Genomic DNA, 25454 nt, shown 5'->3' on the forward strand with positions numbered 1-25454 from the left:
GTAAATGTAGCAATCACTAAGAAGTCCATAGTAGCCCAATCTACACTGGAGGTCTAACAGCTAAGTTGGGGCTGCCACCCCCTTCTTAAAGTGGAGTTCCACCCATTTAAGTCAGCAGCTACAAAAATTGTAATTGCTGACTTTTAATTATAAGACACTCAGCTGTCCCACGGTCCAGTGATGTGGACGTACGAAGCCCCACTCCTCTCCCCCTCCTCTCTGCGACGCCGGCATTCTAACTGTGGGCGCCTGGCTGTGGCTTCACAGTTGGGCACGCACTGCGCATGTGCGAGTCGCGCTGCTTGCTGTGAATGGCCGGGCAATCTTCTGGGACCTGTGACATGTCCCAGAAGATTGCAGGGAGGGAGGGGGGAGAGGTGATCTTCCTTCCGGCGCCCCGGTGCCAGGGAGGGAAGTGGGAGCTGGGTGCCTAATAAAACTGGGTAACCTCTCCCCCCCAAAAAAAATATGACATGCCAAATGTGTCAGGGGGTCACCAGCACTTAAAGCAGAAGTTCCATTTTTGGGTGGAACTCCACTTTAAGAGAGTGGACATTAACCCTTTCTCTACCAGAGCTGGTTTTGCACACGTTTAACAAATTCTTTTAGGCCCTGAAGATTAGTTAAAAACCCCAAAACATTATATATTTTCTGAAAGCAGACACACTGGAGAATAAAATAGTGGTAGTTCCAGTTTTTTTTTTTTTTCATGTAATATTCCACCTTATCAAGTGCAAAATTTCCATTAAAAAATACACTAAAGTTAAAGGGTACATAAACCAAATATACTACCCAATTTTTGGAATAATTTAAAAGCTGCGGTTCCACCACGTAACTGGATGCCTAACATGTCAAGCTTTAAATTTGTGTGCCTGCAAAATGACAGTGAACTTCAGTATCCTATATTTTTCACGCTATGCTTTTAAAGTGGTTTTAAAGTCTGAAGGTTTTTTACCTTCATGTATTCTATGCTGTGTGCAGCGGCTTCCCCTCAATCCTTACCTCCCATCTAGCTATGTTCACGATAGCCTCGGCCGTATGGAGACTCTCCCTCCTCATTGACTGAGACAGCAGCAGGAGCCCATTGGCGCAAGTTTTTTATTTATTCTTTTGTTCATCTTTTGCTTTTAAAGGTAAATAAGAGATGTGGGGTCTTTTTGACCCAAGATCTCTTCATAAAGAGGACCAGTTATCCTTATTTCTATTACAAGGGATGGTTACATTCCTTGTAATAGCAATAAAAGTGATTGAAAAAAAATTCAAGCTGTTGTATACTTGCAGGACAAAAAAAAAAAAACCTGTAAGGCAAAGGCATAATGAGCTAGTATGTATACTAGCTCATTATGAAATACTTACCTTAGAACGAGGCATCGGTATCTCACCCGGTTCACGCCGAGGGAGCTGACATTTTGCCCTCAGCGTGTCTTCCGAGTTCGCGGTTCCGGCGCTGTGAGTGGCTGGAGCCGCGATGACGTCACTCCTGCACATGCGTGTGGGAGTTTTCTTCCCGGCAAGGTCTGGCAGTGTCTGCTGGATCTTCAGCTGGGCATTCACATCGCATGCGCCGCTGACTTCAGCGGCTGTATGCAAAGTGAATATCTCCTAAACCATAAAGGTTTAGGAGATATTCACTTTACCTACAGGTAAGCCTTATTATAGGCTTACCTGTAGGTAACAGTTCATATTTTGGGTATACAACCACTTTAAAGGGACAGTGTAAAAAAAAAAATATTGCATTTAAAGCGTCACCATCTTTCGCATACGTAAGTCACGCACGCATATATAAATGGTATTTGCACCACACGTGAGGTATAGCCGTAAACGTTAGAGAGAGAGAAATCATTCTTGCGCTAGGCCTGCTCTGTAACTCTAGACAGGTAACCTGTAAAAGCATTTAAAACCTCACTTATGCAGATTTTTAAGTATCGTAGTTTGCCGCCATGCCATGAGCGTGTGCGAAAGCATGACATGTTGGGTATCTATTTACTCGGCGTAATATCATCTTTCATATCGTACAAAAATATTGGGGTATATATTGTGGGTTTTTTTTGTTTTCATTAAAATTCATTTTTTCTAAAAATATTGCGTTTGAAAAACTGCTGCGCAAATACTGTGTGACATAAAAAATTGCAATGATTCCAATTTTATTCCCTAGGGTCTTTGCTAAAATATATATTATATATATATATATATATATATATATATATATATTTGGGGGGCTAGTAATTTTCTAGCCAAAAAATACTGATTTAAACTTTTAAACAAAAAGTGCCAGAAAAGGCTTGGTCTTCAAGTGGTTAAAGGCCCTTGCTGGTCATCAGTTTAGAGTTAACCGTGAGTAATGGGCCTTGAACTACTGCTTTGTATCACATAGGGCACAAAAGGTCCTCTGTGATATAATGTTTTTAAGACACCTCGCCTGTTTCCATGTCCCTCTTCCACTGGGGGGCACATTGTGGAAGTTACAGAAAGCGATCCGGCAGCTGTACATCTGCAAGATTGCTTTCATTAGGCCAACTGCACACAGACATAATCATTTACTGATGTTTATACTCAGAATCTGGTTGACAGATCCTGAGTAAAAATGTTCCATAAATACCTTGTGTAAACGCGTACATGTGTAAAAGTCTTTATCCACTTCTAATTTCCAGGGTTGCAATAATTGTTGCACTCAAAACATTTTCTAGTTTTAATTTACAGCTCTGTACTCTGTACTGTGCTATATTAATGATCTTAACACAGCTGTGTGCATTTTTCCATAGACAACAATGCACCTGTGTTGAGATCAGTAAAAAATGTGGAGGTGTTTACTCCCATGTACAAGAGGCTTATGAAAGCTGAAGAAAGCCGACAGTCATCTTGTGGAGTGTGTGTAACAAAAATGTCAGTCGTGTGTGTGTGTGTATTATATATATATATATATATAAATAAAATATACTGAAAAAAGCGTGAATTTTGTTTGCAGGTCCAGTGGTTTGTTAGACCCCGGAGTGTTGGTTAATTTACAGCCTTCTGCAATTAAAACTGAACCTGTTCTTATTACACATGACAAGGTAAGCTTATCTTCTCCAAAATATCACAAAGACCATGATACTAGAGAGGGATATGGGAGAAATCCAAATGAGTCATGTCATGTCTGGCCTGTAAAATAAAGGTTACACCAGACATACTCTGTCCGGTATGGGAATGCTTAATAATAACACTAAGGCAATTCTTCCAAAATAACATTAAGGGTTCATGCACACTGGACGTTTTCCTGTCTCCGAATGCCAGAACTCCTGGCAGAAGAAAAAAAAAAAAGCTCATAAATCTGCATATTGCACACGCTTTTAATTGCGTCAGACATTTGAGCGTTAATACATTCCAGTGTAACATTCTGGCCAATAGAATCCATTAATGCCTAAATGCATCTGGACTTTTTTCTGCTCTTCAGCTCCTCTCCTGAATGCTCTGATTGTGTGTGTTTTTTTTTTGTTTTTTTGTTTTTTTCAGCTTGTAAAATGCACCTCTTCTCAGACGACTGTAAATGCCTATGTGTGCATGGACACATAAGCTAACATGGAGGTGCTTTTAACCACTTCAGCCCTGGACGGTTTTACCCCATCCATGATCAGGCCACTGCGTTACTTTAAGGCCCCTTTCACACTGAGCCACCCTGGGCGTCAGCGGTAAAGCGGTGCTATTTTTATCGCCGCTTTACTGTCATTTTAGCAGCGCTATTCGGCCACTAGCGGGGCAGTTTTTACCCCCCGTTAATGGCCCAAAAGGGGTTAAATCCGCTCGCAAAACGCTGCTGCAGTGGCGCTTTGCTGGCAGTATAGCAGCGCTGCCCCATTGTTTTCAATGGGCAGGAGCGGTGTATTCACTATTCCTACACTGCTGCAAAAGAAGCTGCTGGCAGGACTTTTTGTGACGCCCTGCCAGCGCAGCGCCCCAGTGTGAAAGCACTTGGGTTTTCATACTGGGTTTGGTGTTGAGGCTTTTTTCAGGTGCTATGCAGGCGCTATTTTTGGCGCTGTAGCGCCTGAAAAACACCTCCAGTGTAAAAGGGGTCTAACTGATAATTGTACGGTCATGCAATGCTGTACCCAAATAAAATTTATGTCCTTTTTTTCCCGCAAATAGAGCTTTCTTTTGGTGGTATTTGATCACCTCTGCGGTTATTTTTTGTGCTATGAACAAAAAAAAGAACGACCATTTTGAAAAAAAAACAACAATATTTTTTACTTTCTGCTATAAAACATATCCATTAAAAAAAATTAAAAAAATCAAATTTCTTCAATTTAGGCCAATATGTATTCTGCTATATATTTTTGGTAAAAAAAATCCCAGTAAGCATATATTGGTTTGCGCAAAAGTTATAGCATCTACAAAATAGGGTATAGATTTATGGCATTTTTATTAATTTATTTATTTATTTTTTGCTAGTAATGGTGATGATCAGCGTTTTTTTTTAGCGGGACTGCGACATTGCGGCAGACAGATCGGACACTTTTTTGGGAACCAGTGACATTTATTACAGTGATCAGTGCTAAAAATATACACTGACACAGTATAAATGACACTGGCAGGGAAGGGGTTAACATCAGGGGCGATCAAAGGGTTAACAGTGTTCCCTCAGTGTGTTTCTATCTGTGTGGGGGGGATTGGGTAACTGCATGGACACACTGATCTATGTTCCTGATTAGCAGGAACACTAGATCAGAGTGTCCATGCCTGACAGCATGGCGGTCTGCTTGTTTACATCGCAGACCGCCGTTCTGTCTCTGTGGGGAGCAATCGCGGGTGGCCAATAAGCGCATAATCGTGGCTCCACCGAAACGCGCACGCCCCCCAGTGGCGCCCCCCCAATAGAGCCGCCTTGCCGCAGTATATGTACGGCAGACAGCCGAGAAGTGGTGCAAGCGAAAATCCCCCCCCCCCCCCTTTTTTCCCCATTTTTTCCTTCTTTCTTTCCTTCACACATAACAGAGTAAACACAGCTTCAACCTATTTACTAATCTAAGTGAATATTTACTTTCCAAAAGGAAAATATTCACTTTGAGAAGTGTGATAACATTAACATTTGATGGCATTACTCATTAAGTAAATAAACTCAATACAGACAATGCATTACGTTAAGGAATGTTTTGTGTTTAGAACCGCTTTAAAGTGTCTTCGCACTTCTGCAGCCAAATCAGCCCTCGGGCTTTCACATTAGAGAGACGGGAGCGACTCTTTCAGGGTGCTTTGCAGGCGCTATTTTTAGCGCTGTAGCGCCTGCACAGAGTCCCAGTGTGGAAGGGGTCTTAGCAGATTGGTCTGGGAAGAATGGCCTTTTGTAAACCCATGCTGATTACTACTAATGATACTTCTTTTTTCTTCATTAAATTTTTGGATATAGTCCCTTATCTCCTCCAATAATTTACCCACTATTGATGTTAAGTTGACTGGTCTGTAGTTTCCAGGGATTTGTCTCTGCCCTTTTTTGAATACTGGTACCACATTGGCTTTTTTCCAATCAGCTGGTACAATTCCTGTCAGTATGCTGTCCGCAAAGATTAGGAACAATGGTCTGGCTATAACCTGAGTTCTTTGAGGACTCTTGTGATTAAGCCATCTGGTCCTGGTGACTTATTTATATTACGTTTATCTATTCTTTCCTTGACTCTGGCCTCTGTTAGCTACAAGGGATACGTCCTGTAATGTGTCACTAACAATACTGTCGCAATCGGTATACCCCTCCTTTTCCTGCGTAAAAACCGATGAGAAGAAGGTATTTAGTACAGTTGCCAGTTGTGTCATCTGTAACCATCCTCCCATCCTCGTCTTTTTTTTTTTTTTTTTTTTTTTTTGTATGCAATGTGCTCTGATCTTGCTTTTTTATTGTTAATATATCTTAAAAAAATTCTTTTGGGTTTTTTTTTTACTCTCCTCCACTATGTGTCTCTTGTAATCTTTTTTTAGCCGCCCTGATTGCGGTTTTTACACTTCTTATTGCATTCCTTGTAGTGTTGAAATGCTGACGTTGACCCATCCCATTTATATTTTTTAAAGTCCATATTTTTCGCTTTAATGACGATTTTCACATTACGGTTTAGCCATCCAGGTTTAACCTTCGCTCTTTTATATTTATCGCCCATTGGTATGCATTGTGTGATACCTTTGTTTAATATGCTCCTAAAGTATTCCCATTTTTCTTCTGTGTTCAATGTTTCTAGGATTTGGTCCCAATTGATGTCATGTAGTAATGACTGCAGTTCAGAAAAATTGGCTCGTCTGAAATTTAATGTTTTTGCGTTACCCTTGTGCCTCATTTTTCTATGATTTACACTAAATGTGATCATCCTATGATCGCTAGATCCCAAGTTGTCCCGTATTGCCAGACTTGGATCGTTGGTAACTAATAGATCTAACAGGGCATCCTTTCTAGTTGGGGAATCCACCAATTGGGTCATGGAATTTTAGAGATGGGCAACTCCTATCCTCATATTGATTAGTGGTTACAAATTAATAACTGCTGCAGTAGGGAACAGACACAAAAGATACACTCTGCATCTTTCCAAATAACTGTTCTGCCTTATTATGATGCAATTGAAGGTTTTTATACCCATGATTACGTACATATCACATTAATATTACAATTATACTTGTATGGTAACAAGGGGAGTAACATAGGCAGACCATATCTAATCAGGACTCGAAAGAATGCAAACGTACTGAAAACATTATTAGTGCCGTGTGCACAGTAAGGGCAGTGTGCAATACATACAAAATAGAATACAATTATCTACAGAACTTACAAATTTCCTTTACAAGTTGTCCTGTAAGACATTAATGAAATGACGGCCTTTAACCACTTCACCCCCGGAAGGATTTACCCCCTTAATGACCAGGCCATTTTTTGTGATTTGGCACTGTGTCGCTTTAACTGACAATTGCACGGTCGTGCGACGTTGTACCGAAACAAAATTTATGTCCCTTTTTTCACACAAATAGAGCTTTCTTTTGGTGGTATTTGATCACCTCTGTAGCTTTTATTTTTTGCGCTATAAACAAAAAAAGACGGCAATTTTGGGGGGAAAAAAAAAAAGGTTGTTACTTTTTTTGCTATAATAATTATCCAAAAAAAAAAAAGTAAAAAAACTAACTTCTTCATCAGTTTAGGCCAATATGTATTCTACATATTTTTGGTAAAAAAAAATTGCAATAAGCATATATTAATTGGTTTGCGCAAAAGTTATAGCATCTACAAAATAGGGGAAAGATTTATGGCATTTTTATTATGATATTTTTTTTTTTTTACTATTAATGGCGGTGATCAGCGATTTTTAACGGGATTGCGACATTGTGGCGGACATATCGGGCACTTTTTTGGGACCAGTGACATTTATACAGCGATCAGTGCTATAAAAATGCACTGATTACTGTATAAATGACACTGGCAGGGAAGGGGTTAAGTGTGTCATAGGGAGGTGTTTCTAACTGTGGGGGGAGTGGACTGACTGGGAGTACAGAGCGATTGCTGTTCCTAATCACTAGGAACAGACGATCACTCTGTACTCCCCTGACAGAACGGGGATCTGTTTGTTTACATTGACAGATCCCCATTCTGCCTCTCTGTGGAGCAATCGTGGGTGGCCGGCGGACATCGTGGCCGCAGGTTACGCGCACCGGCTCTGGCGCCGTGCGCGCGGCCACTTTATCTATTGCACAAAGCAACGTACACCTATGGCGATCCGCGCGATAGAGCCGACCTGCTGCAGTATAACAACGGCGTCTGGTTGGCAAGTGGTTAATGAGTGAGCTGTCCCCTTCGCCCTGTCATTATCGGGATAATTGAAGTCCCCCACTATTATTACATTTTCCTGCCTTGCTGCCATTTCTTACTGCGATAGGAGGTCCAGCTCCTCCTCCTCCTCCTTCAGGATGGGGGCCTATAACATACCCCCACTATTAATTTTCCACTTCTCTTTGAAGTTCTACCCACACGGATTCCACCTCCCCCTTGTCCCATTCACAATTTCACTCCTCTCTACCACCCTTGCATTATTTTTGACATAGACACCCCTCCCCCTCTTTTACCTTCCCTGGCTTTCCGATACAAGGAATACCCCTCAATATTTGCCAGGCAATCATGTGAGCTGTCAAACCGTTTTCTATTATTCCCACATTGTCTAAGTCCTCCTCGTGTAATAGTAGCTCCAGTTCCTCCTTAACCACTTCAGCCCCGGAAGATTTGGCTGCTCAATGACCAGAGCACTTTTTACAATTTCGCACTGCGCTGCTTTAACTGGTAATTGCGCAGTCATGCAATGCTGTACCCAAACGAAATTTGCGTAGTTTTTTCCCACAAATAGAGCTTTCTTTTGATGGTATTTTGATTGCCTCTGCAATTTTTATTTTTTGCGATATAAACGGAAAAAGACCAAAAACTTTGAAAAAAAATGATATTTTCTACTTTTTATTATAAAAAAATCCAATAAACTCTACAGTAGTAGCAGTACAGCCCCCCCCCCCAATGACCCCATTTTGGAAATTGGACACCCCAAAGAAATTGCTGAGAGGCATGTTGAGCCCATTAAATATTTTATTTTTTTTGTCACAAGTGATTGAAAAAAAAATGACAAAAAAAAGAAAAATTACACAAAGTTGTCACTAAATGATATATTGCTAAAACATGCCATGGGCATATGTGAAATTACACCCCAAAATACATTCTGCTGCTTCTCCTGAGTATGGGGATACCACAAGTGTGAGACTTTTTGGCAGTCTAGCTATGTACAGGAGCCGGAAAACCAATCACCGCCTTCAGGCTTTCTAGGGGTGTCAATTTTTGATTTCACTCCTCACTGCCTATCAGTTTTGGAGGCCATGAAATGCAAAATACTCACCATATAAAATATTCCATGGACTCACCATGCCTCTCAGCAAATAACTTGAAGTGTCTTCTTTCCAAAATGGGGTCATGGGGGGGGGTTGTGCTATCTTGACATTTCAGGGCCTCCAAAACTGTGATAGGTAGTGAGGAAGTGAAATCACCATTTTACGCCCTTAGAAAGCCTGAAGGGGGTGATGTGTGTGTGTATGTATGTATATATACTATAGTGTGTGTGTGTTTGGGCGTTCCAAGTCAATTTTTAGCAAAAAAAAAAAATGTTTTTTACATGTAGGAGAGAAATGCCAAAATTAGCCCGGACTGGAAGCAGTTAAGGGCTGTAAAATCTGTAAGCTTTACCAGAATGAGTTGTTGGTAAAGAGACGAAGCTTGTTTTGGAAGTTGGTCACCTCTAAGCAGGTTTTCCAGATCGGGATAGGTCAGGACAAGCTGTAGAGAAGAAAACTGACTATTGAAGGCATGTGTAATCTGCAGATGTCTAAACTGGTAGTAAGAAGGAAGGGCATAACTAACACAAAGAACATTGAAAGGAATTAAATTGTGGTTGCCTACAATATACTAGTTTATTTTAATTTTAAATTTGGCCCATTAGTACAGGTCAGGAATCATAAGGTAGTGTAGTAGGGAATGGGTTATTCTATAGTGGAGTATGTGGAGAAATATTTCCCAAAGGCAGCGATTCCCAGTGAATGCATATTTTCTAAGCCGTCATAGTGGTTCTTACAGAGGGTAAGAGAGTACTCAGACCAAAGTCTCTACAAAGTATTAAAATAAGACTGTCTTTTTTTTTTCTAGCAGACGAGCACCAACCTTGGGCTCCTTGCTGTCACCTAGCTTATTTTCATCCAAAAAAATACCAACCCACCTGGCTCTCATATCCAGGTTGCTACCCATGCAACTTTAAAACGTGCAGATATTGTCATGTTAATTCTTTCAATTCAGCAACCACTGGAGAAAGCTTTGACATTAAGCAATATGTTGTAAAAACCAAGTATGTGGTGTATCAGATCTGCTGCATTTCTTGTAACCTGCAGTTCATTGGATGCACCACACGCTCTTTAAAGCGGAGTTCCACCCAAAAACAGAACTTCTGCTTTTCTGGATCTCCCCCCCCCCCCCCCCCCCCCCCCGTTGTCACATTTGGCACCTTTTAAGGGGGAGGGGGGAGCAGATACCTGTCTTAATACAGGTATTTTGCTCCCATATCCCGGCATAGATACCCGAGCCACCCACGGGCATCTGCGCCACTTCCCATCTCTCCCCCCCCCCCCGTATTCTGGGAGACACACGGGTCCCAGAAAATGGCAGGGACCAGTGGGATAGCGCAGCGCGAGTCGCGCATGCACAGTAGGGAACCAGGAAGTGAAGCCGCAAGGCTTCACCTCCTGATTCCCTCACCGAGGATGGCGGCGGCAGCACCTGACAGCCAAGGGATAGATCGGCTTCGGGTGCCGACATCGCGGGCGCCCTGGACAGGTAAGTGTCCATATTTTAAAAGTAAGCAGCTGCAGTATTTTTAGCTGCTAACTTAAAAAAAAAAAAAAAAACATCCGGAACTCCGCTTTAAGAACAAGAATAGGAGAACATTATTGTGACTCTGGTAATCCAAACCCAAAGTACATTTCAAATGTATCGTGTCACTTTAAAGAATGTTATTCTGGTAACATGTCCTCCTTTAGGTTTACTGGCATTGAGAGATTGACTCTTATGCAGTGGTGGTAATAGGAACAGACGGCTTTTAGATAGAGAGGAATGGTGGATATTTAGATTAAAAACCAGGGTCCTTCAGGGGTTAAACCTCAGATGGGACCTAGATTTACATTTATGTTCATTTCTTTTTGCACTACTTGCCTCTGCTGTTTTAGTACTATTTTCTTTCCCCCACTGGGCATTCTTGCTTACTTTTTAAAATTTTATGTTTATTTGGCTTTAGCTTTTGTATTGTTATCTCCTTGGATTTAAATGTCCTTTTTTGATTATGCAACCAATCATGTTTGTATCTCGATTGAATTTATGTCAGTCCATGTATGGTGTTTCACCTCTCCAAGTAACTCTGATTATCTACTAATTGGCAAATTGATGACATATGCTGCCAGGAGGGGTTTATACACTATATATTGTGGTATTTTTGTACATGGCATTTGTAGTGAACAAGGCCCGCAAGGCTAAAATGTGTTTACATCTGCTGTCTATGTCTTTTATGGAGAATCAATACATTTTGAAGATTTTAACCACTTGCCGACTAGCCGCTGTCGTTATATGGCGGCAGGTCAGCATGTTCTCGCAAATCGCCATAGGTGTACGTTGGTTCCTTTATGGCGGGGGACCCAATGTGCGTGGCTGGCGGCCGCGATGTCCGCCGGCCACCTGCCATCGAGAGAACGAGAGCCAGAATGGGTGTTAATATAAACAGACAGATCCCCGTTCTGACAGGGGAGTTAGAGAGAGATCTGCTGTTCCTAGTGATTAGGAACAGCGATCTCTCTCCTCCAGTCAGCCCAGCCCCCATACAGTTAGAAAAACTCCCAGGGAACACACTTAACCCCTTGATCGCCCCTAGTGTTAACCCCCTCCCTGCCAGTGACATTTATACAGTAATCGTGGTTATTTTTATCTCTGATCGCTTTATAAATGTCAATGGGCTCAAAAAAGTGTCCGATCTGTCCGCTGCAATGTCGCAGTCCCGCTAAAGATCACAGATCGCCGCCATTACTAGTAAATTAATAAAAATGCCATAAATACATCCCCTATTTTGTCGACGCTATAACTTCTGCGCAAACCAATATACGCTTATTGCGACTTTTTTTTTTTTTTTAACCAAAAATATGTAGAATACATATTGGCCTCGACTGATAAAGAATTTTTTTGGGGGGGGGGGGGGGGGATATTTATTCCATCAAATATTTAAAAATATTGGAGTTTTTGTTTTCAAAATTGTCGCTCTTTTTTTCCGTTTATATCACAAAAAATAAAAACCACAGAGGTGATCAAATGCCACCAAAAGAAAGCTCTATTTGTGGATAAAAAAGGAAGTTAATTTTGTTTGGGTACAGCGACATGCCACTGAGCCCCTTTATTGCTTGAAGCCAAGCAATAAAATTAAGTGGAAGACCCATCCTTCTTAGGACCTCTCACAAGTATGACCAGTCTACATTGTCAGAAGTCTTCCCAGTGTCTAACGAGGTTATAGTCCTAGAACCCATATTGGTGTGCTGAGCATGAATATTTGTAAACAGCCTGCTAATATTTAGATCAGTAGATTTGGAAAAAAAGGAGGAATACTGCACTAGGAAAGTGGAGTGGAAAAGGAAAAGCAGCAACAAAAACCATTGAATATCGCTATGGTGCAAATGTACAATATGTAAGAATAAGTTGCGCTAAAGATAAATCAAAATAATCTCTTGTGAAGTAATTAGTGAAACAAATTCAAATTAAAAAAAAAAAAAAAAAAACATAAATGAAAATGACATATAGGTGCACAAAAATAGATGTGACAAAACAACATATGCATTGACTCCAAAAAATGAATATAGATGAATGTCCATATAAACAAGAACTGCATCAGTGAAAAAAAACAATTTCCTTACTGTATCACATACACAACATTAATGGGTGCATAAAAGGATGTATGTAATTGAACGATAGGGATCGCTGCAGATGAAATTCAGAAGTCCCCGTCTCCACCTCCCCAGGTCACGGGTGGTGGAAACACAAATCTCAACCTGGAGGCAAAACCCAAAATGCAGGAACCCTTACCAGAGCTGGTGGACCCCCTAAAGAGCAGGGTCATACAGTCAGACAGATTAAGCCCTCTGCGGGGGACTAGTGGGTCCTCTGGTGCCTCCGGTCTCTTGCTAGCCTCGGATACTGGGTAGAGATGATTCTCCGGAATGCGGAGATTAACCCGTCACCGGAATGCTCTTGGTCTGAAAAGAGACACACTCGGGCTCAGAGCCACGAGTGAGAGAGCAAAAAGGAAACTCCGATCGTGTAGTATGGTTAAAATAAAAACACTTTATTGTTTTAAAACAAGCGGAAACCCGCAGAGTGACATTAACAAACAAATGCTAAAATAGCTGGCTAACTAAGAACAAAAAACAAAACACCCGTGTGCCGGGGTCACATGTGGCGTGATGGCGTCAGCGCAAAGCACCGCCCTACATGTTTTGCACTACCTTGCGTCTTCCTGGGGCCCCCAGGAAGACGCAAGGTATTGCGAAACATGTAGGGCGATGCAAGGTATTGCGAAACATGTAGGGTGGTGCTTTGCACTGACGCCATCATGCCACATGTGACCCCGGCACACGGGTGTTTTGTTTTTTGTTCTTAGTTAGCCGGCTATTTTAGCATTTGTTAATGTCACTCTGCGGTTGTCCGCTTGTTTTAAAACAATAAAGCGTTTTTATTTTAACCATACTACACGATCGGAGTTTCCTCTTTGCTCTCTCACTTGTGGCTCTGAGCCCGAGTGTGTCTCTTTTCAGACCAAGAGCATTCCAGTGACGGGTTAATCTCAGCATTCCGGCAAATCATCTCTACCCACTATCCAAGGCTAGCAAGAGACAGGAGGCACCAGAGGACCCACTAGTCCCCCCGCAGAGGGCTTAATCTGTCTGACTGTATGACCCTGCTCTTTAGGGGGTCCACCAGCTCTGGTAAGGGTTCCTGCATTTAGAGTATTGCCTCCAGGTTGAGATCTGTGTTTCCACCACCCGTGACCTGGGGATGTGGAGACGGGGACTTCTGAATTTCATCTGCGGGGATCCCTATCGTTCAATTACATCCATCCTTTTATGCACCCATTAATGTTGTGTATGTGATACTCTAAGGACATTGTTTTTTTCACTGATGCAGTTCTTGTGTATATGGATATTCATTTGTGTATATTCATATGAGTCACTGCATATGTTGTTTTGTCACATCTATTTTTGTGCACATATATGTCATTTTCATTTATGATTTTTTAATTTGAATTTGTTTCACTAATTACTTTACGAGAGATTATTTTGATTGATCTTTAGCGCAACTTATTCTTACATATTGTAGATTTGCTCGGGATAAATCCTGTATGGTCCAGGCCTATCAGGGTATGGAGCATGTGACTAAGTCTAGAATTGAGAAGTTTTGTCAAAATTTTTAGATTACAGTTTAGGAGAGCAATGGGCCTGTATGAGGCACAAAGAGAGGGGCCCTTGGGGTGCTTGTGTATGAGAATAATATGTGCATTCTGCACTGAGGGAGGCAAAGTGTCACCGGCCAGGCAGCCAGTGATTGTGGTAGCCAATTTGGTGGCTAATGTTGTGGTGTGGATGTTAAAAAAAATTCATGGGAATACTGCAAGGACCAGGAGCCTTACCACTTGGAAATGATATAATGGTTGTAAGGACCTCAACATCCGTAATAGGTTGTGTGAGAGAGGCCCTTTCAGCCATCCAAACGCTATAGGGTTTTAGAGGGAAGTAATATTAGAGGGATCAAAAGTTGGAAGCAGGGAAGAGGTATACAAACCAGTGTAAGATATAGTGAACTCAAGAAAAATATAGTCTTGGAATGTAATGGTGTGACCTTCAGGAGTTCAAAGTTCAGAGACAACGCTTAGGGGCCTGCCATTTTGGGACAATATGGCTAGTTTCCTTATGGCTTTTATCCCCCTGTTCAAAAAACGTTTGCTTACGTTTGTTCAGGTCAGTCCTAGTGGCCTCAGATGTGCACGTGTAACATTCGTCTAGCTGACATAAATGTATTAAAGTTTTCAGAAGAAGTCAGAGGCATAATGTTCAGCCGGCCTGTTTTCATCACCCTGCAAACTTTGAGTGCAGAAGTCATGGCCAAGCATCACATATTTTAATAATAATTTTTACAATTTAACATTTGAAAACTCAAAGCGTAGAAATAAGATGCGCATGAAATAAGGAGCTAAAATAACAAAGGGCTTTTTCTTGCAGTCCTGGACACTACTCCATTTTTGCTAATACCAGGGCTTTACATTTAATTGAGAAACTGCAAATGTACCATAAAGAATTGTGGCCGTCAATAGTCTCATGCAGTATTTTTCTTATTTTATTATCAGGTGGAAGCCTGTCAAGGAGATCTAAGCACTTTGGCCAATGTTGTCACATCACTTGCAAATCTTAACAAAACAAAAGACTTGTCCCAGTCGAGCACAGAATTGTCTATCATGGAAAGTTTAAGTAATGGGGATGCTTCACTGTCAGAGCTTCCACAGGATGACCAGTCAAGCAGTGAAGTCACCAGGTACTTCCGTTGTCTTATGATTATGGCAAAAAATTGTCTGGACAAAACTGAATGCAGCAAGTATTTGATTTCACCTTTTTAGAAATTTGGTTCATGTGGTAACTAACCAATTTACTGTACATTTTACTAACCACTTCAATACCGCACATAGTCAAATGACGTCCTTGACTTTGTGCTGGGATATCTGAATGATGGCTGCAGCTACAGGCATCATTCAGATATCTTTCTTTCCAGCCGGCGATTCTGTGCATGATAAGAATGATCATGGTGGCAGTTCCACCGCTTGATCGTTTTTATAGGTGACAGGAGGGGACATCCCCTCCTGCCTCCATGTGGTGCTTCTCCGGGCTCTCCTGTGCCATCAGGGGCCCGGAGAAAGAATCGTCCGGATGACGATGATAGAAATTTCCAGTGACCAGGGGGTCACCAGTCATCTCTATAACCGTCGGAGGACCGGGCGCGACGTTATGACGTCACGCCTGGGTTCCCAGATGTAGATAAAGCCACGATCACAGCTGGTCAGCATGAGATCGGTGAATTTTTTTTCGCGATCTCATGCTTTCCAGCGTGGAGGAGAGATGTGGGGTCTTATTGACCCCGCATCTCTCCATAAAGAGGACCTGTCAAATAGATTCCTATTACAAGGGATGTTTACATTCCTTGTAAGAGGAATAAAAGTGATCAAAAAAAAAAAACTGTAAAAAAAGTGTAAAAATAAAAAAAATTAAGTAAAATAAAAAATAAAATAATAAAATTTTTTTTTTAAAAACGTCCTTGTCCCCGGTAGCTTGCGCTCAGAAGCGCATGCACACGCAAGTCCCTCCCAGATATGTAAACGCCGTTCAAACCACACATGTGAGGTATCGCCACGTACGTTAGAGTGTGTGCAACAATTCTAGCACTAGACCTCCTCTGTAACTCTAAACTGGTAACCTGTAAAAATTTTCAAAGCGTCGCCTATGGAGATTTTTAAGTACCGAAGTTTAGCGCCATTCCATGAGTGTGCGCAGTTTTAAAGCGTGACATGTTAGCTATCTATTTACTCGGAGTAACATCATCTTTCACATTATACAAAAAAATTGGGCTAACTTTAATGTTTTGTTATTTTTTAATTCATGAAACCGTTTATTTTTTTTAAAAAAAGGCGTTTGAAAAATGATTGCGCAAATACCGTGCAAGATAAAAGTTGCAATGACCGCCATTTTATTCCCTAAGGTGTCTGATAAAAAAAACATATATAATGTTTGGGGGTTCTAAATAATTTTCTAGCAAAAAAATTATGATTTTTACATGTAGGAGAGAAGTGCCAGAATAGGCCCCGTATTGAAGTGGTTAAAATAATTTTGCTTTGTTATCTAGAGCCTTTGATACTCTGGCAAAAGCTCTCAACCCCTCTGAAAGCTCTGTCCAGAGCTCAGCAGAAAGCATTGATGCCGCTTCTAACATCTTTGGTGATGCTACTGTTGTTGAGATTGAAGGACCACTTCTCACAGATTCTCACATAGCCTTCAAGGTAATGCTTACCATGTTTCTATTGCAACCACAATTTCACAGTGTTTTGCTCTACTAGTCCTCATTTTAAAAAGAGAAGAGAAATTACTGAGTTTAGTAATACTTTTTTGACATGTTCGAGAGAGAACTACACAATAATTTTAGCAAAAACACCTTTTTTAGAAAGTGGAAACATACATACAACTGGGTGGTTTAAAATAGCCTCAAGCTAAGGTAAGTTCAGAAAACTATCAATATGTTTAAAGACCCTGGCTGTACACTGGGCCCAATTGGTACACAACTTCACTGTATGAAGCTCTAGAAGTAGAGGCTATGGTATTTGAATAAATGTTGGGATGGAGATTAGTGGTATAAGGGAGACATTTTTAAATGCTGGTATGAACATCAGTCAGGGCCCTCTGTACTAGGGATCCAAAGTTCTCTTCAGGCACACAATAAATAATTTGAATATAAACACAAAGGCCCCCTACAGTGCGATATCTTGGTTCAGAGACTGCACTATTAGTGACTTGAGTCACATGGATTTGTTTATTTTTGTATCTGTCACAGGGAAACGCAATGCTTGCTGATCCATTGACATTAGAAAGAATGATGACATTTTGATAATGAAAGTGGAACTCCAGCTGAAACCTAACTACTCTTGTACTAAACACACACTGTTTAATTTACATTGTCCCTTCTACTTGTATGTGGATGATGGCACTGTCATTTTTTTAATTTAAAAAAAAATCTAACTACCTTTTTTCCTAATCAGTATACGGCTATCACATGACCCATATCTTTCCCAGCCTGTCTGCAGGGAAACATAAGCAGGAAGAGTTTCTGCTCCTCTGCTGCTGGTCACATGATCAAAAAAAACAGCCTTTGGCTAAAAATAAATATAAATAAATACTATCAATAAACTGTTTTAAGTTGTCATACAAATATATATTTGAAATTAAATCTTTATTATTTTGTGGAAATAACATAGTGTGGGCAAATTTCCGTCAGTCACAGGCTGTTACATGCCCCTACAGCCTGTGCCTTAGAATAAGAGGGAGACGAAGCTTCCATTAATCAACATGTAATATCCTGCCCCCATTGTGTTTAGCTGGTTAGCAGGCATGGAGGAGGAGGGAGTGGGCTGTCATTTACCCCTGTGTATACACCCACATGTGTGACTATAGTCACATGGGCTGCTCAGATGTGATGGGGAGGAAATGCTCAGCATAGAAACTCACTAAAAACTGAGCATGTGCATAGTTGCCACCACAGCTGCAAAATCCCTAGCTGAATTGGGGGCATAAACAGAAGGTGGAGATAGAGAGCAGCAGGATCGACCAGTTTTTTATTTTTCAGAATATAGAAAACGAATCTCATAGTGAATGAGTGAGTATGAACAGCATGTAGTAGAGAATTTATTGATAGTTTTTTTATGATGTGGGTTTAGTGACACTTTAAAACTGTCCCCTCCTCCCTCCTAATACCCATGCTTTACTAACCTGTTGAAGAAAGATGTATACTGTAAACTTGCATATTTTTAGACCACCCTGGTCCATTCATGTGATTTCGCTCCCCTGTATCAGCCAGTCTTCAAAAGCTTAAAGTGCTCAGCTATAGCAAGTGCTATGGGGCAGTATAAATAGAGCAAATTTAATATACTATCTCAAAATGAAAGCTAATCAAGCAAGTAATTTGAATATGCCTCACACTCTGATCGAGTTGAGTGATCCTAACATCCCAAAGACCAAAGTGCAAATGAGGATCTAATAGTTGCCAGCACACCACTTTATATAAGCCCAATATGCAAGGAGGAGTTTACTCTGGTGCAGCTTATAGCGCCCCAATATGGCACCCAGAGCATGTAAGCCATGTAGACCAAACAGGATGTGGGGAAGAGAACAACTTCCCCTAATGGCGTTGATCCTCGCCCACTTCAGGCTCAATGACATCACTTTCTGAGTACAGAGCGATGGGGGCACTGACACAACATTCTGTCCAACTCGCCCACCCATAACAAAATTGACAAAAGGAATCTACCCTGGGGAAAGAAGCAACAGGGAGTGGGAGGCGAAGCAACCACCCTTTACCACAGCCTAGCCTCCCGCCATCCCACCCCAGAGCAGATGGACCACTAATGCCCATCCCAATAGAACCATGGGGTGTGCCCAATTGTGCCAGGTGCGATCACCTGACTGACACAGTAGATCACGTGACCGGACCCAAGTGGCCTGAAAAAAGGTAAGTATATACACCAATCAGCCATAATATTATGATTACATACCTAGTTCCCCTTTTGCCACTAAAATAGCCCTGACCTGTCGAGGCATGGACTCTGAAGGTATGCTGTTGTATGTGGCATCAAGCTATCAGTACCAGATGCTTTTAAGTCCTGTAAGTTGCAAGGTGGGGACTCCATGGATCGCTCGTGTTTTTCTTTTTTTTTTTTAAATTCTCTTTATTAATTTAAATAAGTTTACAGAGACAGAACCTTGGGGCATTCCCCGGCTCAAAAAGTACCATGTAAATCGGTACCTAACAACAGGTTATCTACCTATTACATTGCTGTTTTCGACAGAAAAACAGATAAAATACAAAACAAAAAGCTAAAATACAAAACAAAAACTAGATATTACTGCTCAACCACTCCAATTGGAGAGATTATGAAAGGAGAATGTGCAACTCGTCTTCGATGAAAGTGGAATTTCCCAAGAGGGGATTCTGGTACTAGGCCTAGGACATTAAAGGTTCAACTATAGGGGTGTCACAAGGGACTTAGCAAGTGTTAGCACAGAAGGAGGAGCTAGTGGGTGTCAGATATACCGTCTATTCTTGAGCGGCATTAGTGGAGGTAGAGTCAAGCCATAGTTTCCATATTTTGTCAAACTTAGCAGTACACCCACGGGAGAGGTATGTGGCTTTATATAATGGTATTGTAGAATTGACCAGGGCTTTCCAAGAGGTCAGAGAGGGCGCATCAGGTTTTTTCCATTTTAGTAATATTGCTTTACGGGCGTAAAAAAGTAGAAGTCCTATGAGGGTCTTAGTTGCTGTGCGGTGCGCTAAAGAGCCCACCAGGCCAAGCAAGCAGACCGGTACAGTCAGCGGGATTGGGAATGTTAACAGTGAGGTTATAAATTGCGTCACCTCTACCCAGAAAGAGTGCACTTTGGGACAGGACCACAACATATGACAGAAACCGGCCTCTACGCCACCACATTTCCAACAGCTAGGGTAGGCCCCAGGATAAATTTTGTTCAGCCGTTGCGGCGTTAAATACACCCGGTGTAGAATCCGGAATTGAATTAAACGGTCCCTCACTGCCACTAATTGAAGAAAAGGGTATTCCCACATATCCTCCCAGTCTTCTGTATCTAGTTCAGGGAAGTCAGCCCTCCATTTTTCTTGGAGAGTTTCAAGCCCAAAATGCATTGATGGTAATAGTGCCTTATATATGGTGGATAAGGGTTTTACCAGCTCATCATTCCGGAGGAGGGATTCTAAGGTGGAGTGAAAGAGTAATGGTGGTTGAGTTTTGAATTGGGAAGAGAAGGCATGTCTAAGCTGTAGATATCTAAAGAAGTAACAATTGGGTAGGTCATGGTTTTGTTTGAGAGTGTCAAAGGGAAGGATAGCCCCGTCTTTACATATATGGTCGAGTATCCTAATGCCCCTTGTTGCCCATAAGCTCGGGTCCGGTATAGTGTGAAATTCAGCGAGGAGCGGATTAAGCCACAAGGGGGTATCCGGGGACCATCTGTTTGGTTCTGTTTTATGTTTACAAACTTGCAATTGCCACACCTTTATCACTGAAGTCATAGAGTGTGTGAGAGTCGCTGGCGCTCTGGGACCTCTGTATAGTGCATTTCTCAGTGATTCAAAGGACCCCAACGATGCTGCCTCCAGCACCACCGAGGCGTTTGTATCATCAGAGATTACCCAATTATGTGCGTGGACAAGTAGGGCTGCAAAGAAATATTTTTGGAGGTCTGGACAGGCCAGGCCCCCCTCCGTCCAGGGTCTGCGGAGGATAGACCTGTTAAACCTGGGGGATCCAGACCTCCATAGGAAGGAAGAAAGGATGGCATCTAATTGTGTAAAGAATTTTTTGGGTATCCATACTGGAGTGTGTCTGATGATGTATAGAAAAATAGGGAGGCACTTCATTTTGAATAGGTTTATTCTACCTATAAGAGATAGGGGCAAATTATCCCAGGCTCTCAGTTTGGATTTAAGGTTTGACAAAAGGGGAGTAAGGTTCAAGGCAATAAAATCTGTCACCTTGGGGGTGATGTTGATCCCCAGGTAACGGATCTTTGAGGCCCAGGACAGTGGCAATGAGGGGTCCGCCGCCTGCTCAGCCGCTGGGTCGATAGGCAGGAGTTGGGATTTTTCCCAGTTGACTTTCAGTCCCGATAAAATTGTAAAACGAGAAAAAATATTAAGAGCTTCTCGAAGGGAGGGCCCAGGGTCATTAAGAAAAAGCACCAAGTCGTCGGCGTATAAAGCTAATTTTTCAACTATGGAGCCCACTTGTATGCCTACCACAGCATTAGAGTTACGAATGGCAGTGGCTAGTGGTTCCATCACCAGGGCGAACAAGAAAGGGGAAAGTGGGCACCCCTGCCTAGTTCCCCGTTGTATCTGGAATTGTTCTGAGAGCATGCCCCCTAGTTTAATTTGTGCTGTCGGGGATTTGTATAGAATGGCGATCCATTTACAGAAGGTGGGGCCGAAACCGAAGGCTTGTAATACTATATGCATGTAATCCCAAATGACTGTGTCAAAAGCCTTCTCCACATCTCGCTCGTGTTTTTCCAGCACGTTCCACAGATGCTCGTTTGGATTGAGATCTGGAGAATTTGGAGGCTAAGGCATTACCTTTCTCAGATCATTCTTGAACCAGTTTTGCAGTGTAACAGGGTGCATTACCCTACTGAAATACGCCACTGCCATCAGGGAATACTATTTCCATATAGGTGGGTACTTGGTCAGCAATAATATTTAGATAGGTGGTACGTATCAAGTAACATGAATGGCACCTGAATGGACCCAAGGTTTCTCAGCAGGACATTGCCCAAAGCTGCACACTGCCTCCGTAGGTTCAACTTCTTTCCATAGTGCATCCTGGTGCCACCCCATCCCTAGGTAATTGACGCACTCACACCCGATGTTCCACATGATGTAAAAGAAAATTAATCAGACCAGACCACCTTCTTCCATTGCTCCTTAGTCCAGTGCTGATGCATGCGCGCATTGTAGGTGCTTTTGGCTATGGACACGGATCAGCATGGGTCTAGCTATTACGATTTGGCCTTGTCAAATCCTTAGGCTTGCTAATTTTTTTTAGACCCCTTTCACACTGGGGCAGTGGTTCCATTGGCGGTAAAGCGCTGCTAGTTTTATCGGCTAATTACTGCTGTTTTAGTAGCTCTTTTTATGGCAAAAAATTGTCTGGACAAAATTGAATTGTATTTAATTTCACCTTTAGAAATTTGGTTAATGTGGTAACTAACCAATTTACTGTACATTTTATTAACCACTTCAATACCGCACATAGTCAAATGACGTCCTTGACTTTGTGCGGGGATATCTGAATGATGGCTGAAGCTACAGGCATCATTCAGATATCTTTCTTTCTAGCCGGCGATTCTGTGCACGATAAGAATGATCATAGTTGCAGTTCGGCCTCTTGATCATTCTTATAGGCGACAGGAGGGGGCGTCCCCCCCCCCCCCCCTCCCGCCGCCATGCGGTGCTTCTCCGGGCTCTCCTGTGCCATCGGGGGCCGGAGAAAGAATCGTCCGGCACCGGATGACGACGATAGAGATTTCCGGTGACCAGATGGTCACCAGTCATCTCTATGACCGTCGGAGGCCCAGGCGTGACGTGACGTTCACGCATGTAAATAAAGCCGCGATTGCGGCTGTCAGCATGAGATCGGTACATTTTTTTTCACGATCTCATGCTTTGCAGCCTGGAGGAGAGATGTGGGGTCTTATTGACCCCACATCTCTCCATAAAGAGTACCTGTCAAATAGATTCCTATTACAAGGGATGTTTACGTTCCTTGTAATAGGAATAAAAGCGGCCAAGGAAAGGGTTAATAGCGCCTGCTTTGCAGGCACTTCAGCAGCGCTGCCCATTCATTTCAATGGGCAGGAGCGGTGTATATGCTGCTTGCAGGACTTTTTTTCCTGTCCTGCAAGTGCACCGGCCCAGTGTGAAAGCACTGGGGCTTTCACACTGGGGTGGCTTGAGAGGCGCTTTTCAGATGCTTCACAGGCGCTATTTTTAGTGCTAAAATGTCTGAAAAGCGCCCCATTGTGAAATAGGTCTTGGGGACAATATGTTCACCCACTGCCTATTATATCCCACCCACTTTCAGATGTCATTGTAACCAGATAATCAATGTTATTCATTTTTACTTGTCAGTGATTTTAATGTTATGGCTGATTGGTGTGCATCTTTCTTCAACAGGGTTGGTAAGCAGTATGTATTGGGAGGAGGGAGGGGGGACAGTTATAAGAGTAGTAAGGTTACAGATACTTTAGGTTCCTCAGACCCATATTCCAGCCGTTATAATTTTGCATAACATTAAATATTTAAAGGGGTTTGAAAATACCCAAAAAGGTAATGTGGTATGCAAGGAGATGTAGGAAGCACATGGTTTTTAGTATCTTATGTTATTGAAATAGTATTGGCAATGCTTTTTAAATGCATTTTCAAAACTACTTTTTTAAGTACATGATTTAATTAGCAGCTCCCTTTTTTTTTTTTTCTAGCTCACGATGCCTTCACCAATGCCTGAATATCTGAATGTACACTATATTTGTGAATCTGCGTCACGCTTGCTATTTTTGTCTATGCATTGGGCTCGTTCTATTCCCACCTTCCAAGCTCTTGGGTTAGTATGGTATCTTTTTTCAGACCATAAATGGAAGAACTAACATTGTTATAATACTTATTTTGGTGTTTATATAAAATAAAATGTGGTTATATGTTTTTGCAATGCCTGTAAAGATGCCACATACACCATGCTGTGTTGTGCTGCTCAGCTGTTTAAGTGCATTTCAAAAAGAACAGACTCAGCAGGTTTCTGAAAGAAAGTGAAGAGATGACATGGCAAACTATGAAGTTGTAAAATAATTCCTAACATTTAAAAAAGCTAAACTCCAGGGAAGTAAATGCACATATGGGAACGGTTTATCTTCCAAAAAGATTTGTAACTCTGTTCACTCAGTTTTGTGACCTGGCACTCCCATCAGACAGCCCATTCAGATTCTTGACTTCCATTGCAGCAGCATTAAGTCGGTTTAGGAACACATCTGGAAGCCTGTTGAGTGGATGATGAAAGAGTAGCAACACACTGATAGTCATCCCTGTGTACTATTGCTGTCCGCATATTCCATGTTAGCACATGTGCACTACCACAGAGCCTGACTAGCCTTAGTGCTGGCCTTCCTTCTCCAAATTTGAGTGTTTCTGTTTAGGTCATTACAGGAGGCTGATATCATCATATAAATTGAAATGCCTAAACAAGTTGCATTTAGAATACATTTGGTGATTTTTAATTTAATATAGTGCTCTATTCATTTGTGTTTTATAGATGCCTGGAGCTTAGTTTTAAAGGCACCATATTATGTGATAAAAAAAGATTAATATGTCAGGTTTCATTTACACCAGTCTGCTTTTGCAATAATTTATGTTTTTTTTAGCATGTGGGAAACTCTTATTGGACAGAGTGATGGCAGTTGGGGAACTAAGGCCCCTGTAACAAACAGAAACTAGTTTCAAAGGGGGAACACAAAGGGTGCTTTTAGTAAGAATCTTGTAGACGTGACTTGTACCTTTAAAACGAAGCAATCCTTTCCTCAGCTCCAGTGATGCAGCGTCCCCGAGCTTCCCGGGCAGCCAGCTTCTGGGTCTCGATCGCTGGGCAGGGATGACATCTTGGGCATGTGCGGGAGTTCAGTGAGATTCAGCTTTGCTGAATTTTGTCCAGTGAGCTGCATGTGCACTTCTCACAGTATAGGGGCCGACAGGCAGGAAGGTAGCTTTAATGCAGAAGAGACAGAGCATGTCTCTTCTGCATTAACAATCCTGTCTGTCCACTGATTTTAATTACTTAGCGCATAGTTCCACTTTAAAATGTTTTTGAAACTTTGAAAGGTGCATAGTGTGTTTATTTTTATATATTTGCTTTATATAATATGGTTATAAAAAAATTAAGCCAAATTTGAAATATTGTTTAATGATATTTTGAATTATTATTATTATTTAGCTGCCAGATAGAGCTGTCTGCCTATTCTGCCCTTTAATAAGAAAAAAAATGTTTACAGAGCTCAATAAATCACATGTGTGAGTGAGGTAGGAGAGTCACTGATCTTTTATTGGACAGTTTCAGCAGAGGTTTTGAACAGACAAAAACCATGCCTCAAGGCAGGAAACTACTGCTGTGCAATTTCTTTTTGGGAATCCTTTGACTTGTAGTGAATGTTTCTATGTAAAATAAAGATTCTATACAAGCTTTATAGTAAAAACCCCAAGGTTTTTGTACAATTGAAAATGTAAAACAATACTTTAAGATCATATAACCTTTTAAAAGTGATCCCAAACTATTATTGTTTACTGTTTTATGTTGCCCTGCAGAACAGTCCCTTCTAGAAGCAATGATAAATGAGACTGCATACTGTGTAACAAATAAAGCTTGCTAGTAACAGAAGAAGTAATAAAAACTTTAGCTAATTGTTGTTGACTGAAAATTGCAAATTTATTGTTATTATTATTATTCAGGATTTATATAGCGCTGACAGTTTACGCAGCGCTT

At 41.6% G+C, this 25454-nt stretch overlaps 1 protein-coding gene across 4 annotated transcripts in view; it reads left to right on the forward strand.

The window, feature by feature from the left end:
• Nucleotides 1–25454, forward strand: part of NR2C1 (nuclear receptor subfamily 2 group C member 1) — a 72793-nt gene that overhangs the window by 37464 nt on the left and 9875 nt on the right. For all 4 annotated transcript variants that reach the window (XM_073620166.1, XM_073620169.1, XM_073620167.1 and 1 more), the window contains 4 exons: nucleotides 2966–3053; nucleotides 14949–15133; nucleotides 16493–16646; nucleotides 23410–23531. In XM_073620166.1, the coding sequence (XP_073476267.1) occupies nucleotides 2966–3053; nucleotides 14949–15133; nucleotides 16493–16646; nucleotides 23410–23531 (549 nt within the window). The remainder of the gene's footprint in view (nucleotides 1–2965; nucleotides 3054–14948; nucleotides 15134–16492; nucleotides 16647–23409; nucleotides 23532–25454) is intronic.

The sequence above is a fragment of the Aquarana catesbeiana genome, linkage group LG03 (assembly GCF_042186555.1).
Source record: "Aquarana catesbeiana isolate 2022-GZ linkage group LG03, ASM4218655v1, whole genome shotgun sequence".
In the NCBI taxonomy this organism is placed as follows: Eukaryota; Metazoa; Chordata; class Amphibia; order Anura; family Ranidae; genus Aquarana; species Aquarana catesbeiana.